The sequence below is a fragment of the Galeopterus variegatus genome, unplaced genomic scaffold (assembly GCF_000696425.1).
Source record: "Galeopterus variegatus unplaced genomic scaffold, G_variegatus-3.0.2 Scaffold2019, whole genome shotgun sequence".
Taxonomy (NCBI): Eukaryota; Metazoa; Chordata; class Mammalia; order Dermoptera; family Cynocephalidae; genus Galeopterus; species Galeopterus variegatus.
The window spans coordinates 257,711-263,710 of record NW_007728130.1 but is presented as its reverse complement, the minus strand read 5'-3'; the positions used below and the strand labels follow the sequence as shown (position 1 = coordinate 263,710).

Sequence of the window (6,000 nt, the reverse complement as noted above, 5' to 3'; positions counted from 1 at the left end):
AGGGCTGTGATCCCGTTGCCGGTCCCAGTCCGGTACGGGGGCGACACTGAGGGTTGCAATCCGTTGCCGGACACGGAAAAAGACAAAAAAAAAAAAAAAATTTAACAAGATATAAAAGTAACTAGCTTGTTTCTTACGCAAAAATGATTTGAATTCCCTCAAACTACACTCTGATGATACAATTTTGACAAAAATCATTTAAAATTTTTAAATGTAAAGTGTTGAATCCTTACAGTGAGAAAACATTTGCATTTATTTAAAAAATAAATGAAAATGAATAAATTAACTACATTATTAATGGTAATGGTAAACCTTAACACTGCTTATAACAATTGCTTTTATTTCTGTTAAATTCAAGCAATATTGCACAATGAATTCGGTGGAAAAATTTACCACATGACCTAAGGATCAGTCTTGAGATAAAAAGTTAGAAGTTGTAAAATTGGGGCAGAAGATGGAAAAATAAAGAGGTCAGAAGAAGTGTGGTCAATAGACTTAGAGAAATCAGCAAACTAGAACCTACACTGCCTTTGTGAATTAAGAGGAATTTTTAAATGATACATTCACTATTAAATATTCAACATTTATTTTCTAAAAAGAAGTTACCATTCCAGGCTTTTATTTCCTTTTCTGATACACTTTTTAGCTGATTTTCAATTATATTTTGTATAAAAACTGATTCATCTTTTTAATACAAAACTTATTTTCCACGAATATAGTTAACAATGTTTCTACTATAAGATTTCCCTCCCATTTCAAAAATCGGAATTCAACCTATTCTCTATTTTTGTCTAAAAATGTTAAAAGTATAAGTTAATTAGCTCAGTTGGGTGTGGTATTATGAAAAACATGTTGATAGCTTGAAGGAATTTTGTTGCTATATATATATGTGTGCATTTTTCATGAATTTCATCAGATGATCTGAAGGATTAGTGGTTTTTTAAAAAAAAACACATCACTTATAAAGTGGCAAGCAGGTGGAATCAGGAGTTGAGTAACCTGAATTTTAATCTTGGCTCTGCATTAACTCCCTGAGGGTCCTTATTTAACGACTCACGACACAGATGTTTCAATAGTAACATTGGCTTACTGGACAGATATTTGAGCTAGATAACCTCTTCCACAATGTTTTAACTTAAGCATCTGCCACCCAGTGTCTCAAATATACCACAAGTATGTCTTGGACTGGTCACTGGACTGAAAAAGACCTTGCCCTACAGATGAATATGGAACTTTAAGCTCTCTCTTCTTTTCTATATCTGTGCTATGAGCTCCCTTCCTCTATAGTGTACAAACCACATATCCTCCCACAGTAAACATGTTTGATCTCTTCCTCTAGATTGAGAAACTAAAGATGCTTTAACTTGTTCTAATTTTTGCAACCTAGCATAGCTCTAGAAAATTCACAGATTTCCACCAAACTCACACTGGCAAATGAGCCCGTATCTTTCTGCTTACCTTGGCAAACGCTCTTATAGTCAGCACAGCAGTCTTGCCTCTGCAAACAGTCATCTGAACAAGAGCAAAGGCTGGATTCTAATCTGGTCTCCCCACAACGAAATGTATTGCATGTCCATATTTGAGCTGTAAAATCACACAATTCAATTCTGAGCACTTAATTTATTTGAAGTATCTAACACAAAAGATACAGATGTCACGCATATCTCTCTGTATTATTATAATACGGCCAAATCCTTGGTGCATCTTCATTTATCAATGAAAATACGGAATACAAAATGAGGGGAAATCCACCACTTTTCTTCATTAGCATGGGTGGCAGAGAGAAACGCAGCTGTATAAGTTGCAACTCTGGTCTGTTTAGCAGGTACACTGTGAGTTCGGAGAAGCTCTGAACATTAGTCCTGTTCCCAAGGAACTCCTCATGGTGAAGAATTACTAGCCCTGACTGATTACTGCCACCCAAGAGTGGCTTTGCCCAGCCTTGTCTAAGAACAGGCAGCAAGGAAGAGACAGTGACAACACAAGCAACAGGAGCACAATCACCTCTGTAAGAATGTAGCCAGGTCAGGGGACCTCCCAGCTGAGAGTGACAGAGTGGTAGATCAGCTCTCAACCATACCTCTGGTGTTCTCCCAGGCTATGTGCTTAGTGCAAGATCAGTTTAAATAAATCCCATACTGGCCAGCTGCTCCCCAGTAATAATATAATAAAGAAATGAATAAATCCCATTGCCAAAAGCAACAAGAGGCTGGAGGAAGTTTGCTTCCCATGCCTCCTGCTAGCAAACAGTGACTAAAATCAACATCAACCCTGGGCTTAGACAAACACATTGGATAGGTGACTTTTGTGTGCTTCAGTTGTGCAGAGAGTTTTTCATTCCCCTTCATTTATTATTTTATTAGAAAGAAAAGATTTGGGGAGACTAAGTAAAGGAAATACAGATCTCTATCTATAATGGGTTATTCTCTCCCTCCTTCCCTTTTCAGAGAACATAATGTAAGTAACTCTACTGTTCTAATCTTTCTTTTCCAACCACTAGACATCCTCTCCACCCACCTACCCTGATTATTTAGAGAATTAAGCATTGCAAACTGTCTTTTCCACCTAGAGGACAGTGTTTCTCAAATTGTTCTCTATCGAGTTCTGGCATTAGATTAACCAAGAATCACCAGCTTTCTAACTGAGTCTTATTTACCCTGAAGTCTGAGAACAACTACAAATGAAACTAAATAAGATGTTTAACTTAAGCCATAGTAAAACTTCATTGAATCATAGGTAATTATACAGCATCTCATTTACTGTAGACTGTTATTCCTCAACCTCAATTAAATAAAGTATGGACTCTGCGTCAAGTACTGTTAAAGGGGAAATGATAGTAATGGACCCTCTATAAAAAGTGTTAGGGGTTGAATTGTGTCCCCTAAAAAGATGTTAAAATCCTAACTCCCATTACTTATGAATGGGAACTTATCTGGAAATGGGTCCAAATTACTGTCAGGTAATTAAGTAAAATGAGGTCATTAGGGTGGGCCCTAATCCAGTATGACTGGTGTTCTTATAAAAAGGGGAAATTTGTACACAGACACACTCAGAGGGAAGACTGTGTGAAGAGATACAGATCGTGTGAACATGAAGGCAGAGTTTGGAGTTGTGCTGCCACCAACCAAGGAATGTCAAAGATTGCCAGCACACCCCAGAAGCTGGAGGAGAGGCATAAAATGGATTCTCCCTCACAGCCCTCAGAAGGACTCAACCCTGCCAACAGGTAGATCTTGGACTGCTGGCCTTAAGAACTATGAGACAATGAATTTCTATTAAGCTACCCAGTTTGTGGTACTTTGTCATAGCAGCCCTAGGAAACAAATGCATAAGATGTGTGGGTGAAAACTTGGACATGCATTAATGATAGCAAAATCAACATGCTAATAAACTTATTCTTGGAATTCATACTTGATTTCACACAGGTGTCTTCAAAATCCCAGCAGCAATTGCCTTGATCTTTGCATCCCACATCACACCGGCAGTCCTCCAGTCCTCTGTATGATGAATCAAAGCATTTTTTCCTGCAGCTGCCTGCAAAATAAAGGGAATAAAGACACCAACATTTAAAAGTTAGCCAATATCTCTTACCTAGGTCGTGGAAACACACAGAAGTTCATTGCACAGATGAGGACAAACAGATGACTTTTGTGGTGCGGTGTGATAAGCCAATGCAATGTGATAAATACTGAGACACTGATAGGTACAAAGAGTACATAGGAGCACATAAGTGGTGGGACAAAAACTAGCATGGAGGTCAGGAATTTTTAAATCAGCGAAGCTAAGAAAGGCAAATTTGAAGAACCACAGACAGATCATGATGGCTAAGGGATAGAGTTCAAAGGTAAACATGGACTGGTGAGAAGAAAGGTGTATATGCCATACTAAGAAGCTTGAAGCCTAACCCTTGGTAATGCAAAGCCATTAAAGAACAAGCAGAGGATAAATAATTAGATCTGTGTTTTAGAAACTCACTCTGGAAAATAGGTGAAGGGGAGTAGAGGGCAATGGAAACTCTTGGACCATGCAGGAGATTTTAACCCAAACCAAAAGTAATGAGAGTCTAAAGGAAGGTAGTAGCAGAAGACACAAGGTAGACACAAATAGAGCTAAGAGAAATTAAAGAGCAATTAATAGGTGGGCAGCTTTGTATAAAGAGTGAAGAAGAGGAATAAATCAAGGATGACTTCCAAGATGTGGGGCAAGGCCCTGAAAACAGATAAGTTCAGTGTTTTGGATATCCAAGCAAGTATATATCTAAAAAGGGAGTCTGAATATTGGGGTCTGAAGCTCAAGAAAGAGAAAGATAAACTAAAGATACTGATTTTGGAGTATATCACTAATCAGCATATTAGTAATAATAAACAATGGACATACAGTAGTTCTCATTGTGCAAGGAGTGTGTGCCCAGTTAAATGTACTTTCTCCTTGCTATGTATTCCCATCAAATATTATCCATAATTCTCTTATGATAATCGCTTTCTGCTTCATCTTCTAAAGAAGTTCCTTGAAAGCAAGGAGGGTATAATGGTATGTTTTGAAGACTTCAGCTATGCATGCCTTGTCCTTATCCTTTAAAAACCATTGCACAATTTTTAATTAATTAATTAATTAATGCTATAAATATTTATTTTAGCATCATTATGTTTCAGGCACTGTACTAGGCAATAGGGATAAGATGAAAAATAAGGCAGATATCGTTATAGAGACATTATACGAATAAATGGTTTTTTAAAAGTCATAACTACAAAGCAAAAGTGAATACTACATGATATTGGGAAAATTATTTAGCTGTAAGGGGAGAGGAGAAGTCTCTTAATATTCTTGCTTCACAACAGATATGAAAATTTAATTTTAGGGGCTTAACAAAATGTAAATGTCTCAGAAGTCAAGTGGTTAAAGACAGTACTTTAGGATACTCAGTTTCAAAATGCACAAGAAAGCTTAAAGGAGATAAGAACTGATATAAAAGGCACTGAAAGTGATAATTCTCCAAGTGATAGATTTTTTGAACTCATCCTAGGGTAGTTTGACCCAAAAGGACATAAAACAAAAGGCTCAGATGATTTTCAAAGTATTATTACAAAATGTCAGTTAAAATATGAAAAATATGGTGATTTTTCACTAGCAATCAAATCAACAAGATATACTGTTGTTGGTAGTACAAATTGGTAAAATCTTTCAGGAACGTTCTATGACGACATGAAACAAAGGCTTTAAAATGTGAACTGAAAGAAAAGATACGAAAAGGAAGGAAAGAGGGAAAGAAGGAAGGAAGGATGGAGGGAAAAATAAGTGCATGAAAACACAAATGTAACATTGCCATTATAAGGATAAAATCCCTAGAAGAATATACAATAATGTGATGACAGTCTTAGTCACCTCTGAGAAGGGAAACATGGGGGCTATGGGACAGTAGTAGAAGAAACCCTTTTGAATAATGGGATTGTATTACCTATTCAAAGCTAATGAAAAGTCTGTCTATAAAGTGGGGGACACTCATAAAATATTTACATCCAAAAGTCCTTACCTTTTAGAAATACACACTAAAATGTTTATGGAAATGAAATAATGTCAGGCATTTGCTTCCAAATAATTTGGAGGGGAGGTAGTGGATAGAAGTATAAATAAAACAAGATGGATCATGAAAACGTGATGGATACATGGACATTTATTGAACTCCTATTTCTAGTTTCGTGTCTGTTTAAATTTTTTCATTAATTTTCAAAAAATCTTCATATTCTTTGATCTCAGTAATTTCATTTCTAGTCTCTATCCTAAAGAAACATACAAAGATCTATGTTTAGAAATGTTCTCCACAGTATTATCTATAATTGCAAAAATATTTTAAAAAGTGAAACCATCTAGGGCCGGCTGGTTAGCTTAGTAGGTTAGAGGGTGGTGCTGATAACACCAAGGTCCAAGTTTGATCCCTTTACCAGCCAGCTGCCAAAAATAAATAAATAGTGAAACAACCTAACATACATTAAAGGATGGGGT

The 6,000-nt window shown here is 36.5% G+C and overlaps 1 protein-coding gene across 1 annotated transcript in view; it reads right to left on the bottom strand.

Moving 5' to 3' along the window:
* Positions 1 to 6,000, bottom strand: part of ENPP3 (ectonucleotide pyrophosphatase/phosphodiesterase 3) — a 91,083-nt gene that overhangs the window by 65,186 nt on the left and 19,897 nt on the right. Inside the window, exons 5-6 of the mRNA XM_008580109.1 lie at positions 3,412 to 3,534; positions 1,459 to 1,584 (exon numbers count right to left, since the gene is read on the bottom strand). Of these exons, the coding sequence (XP_008578331.1) occupies positions 1,459 to 1,584; positions 3,412 to 3,534 (249 nt within the window). The remainder of the gene's footprint in view (positions 1 to 1,458; positions 1,585 to 3,411; positions 3,535 to 6,000) is intronic.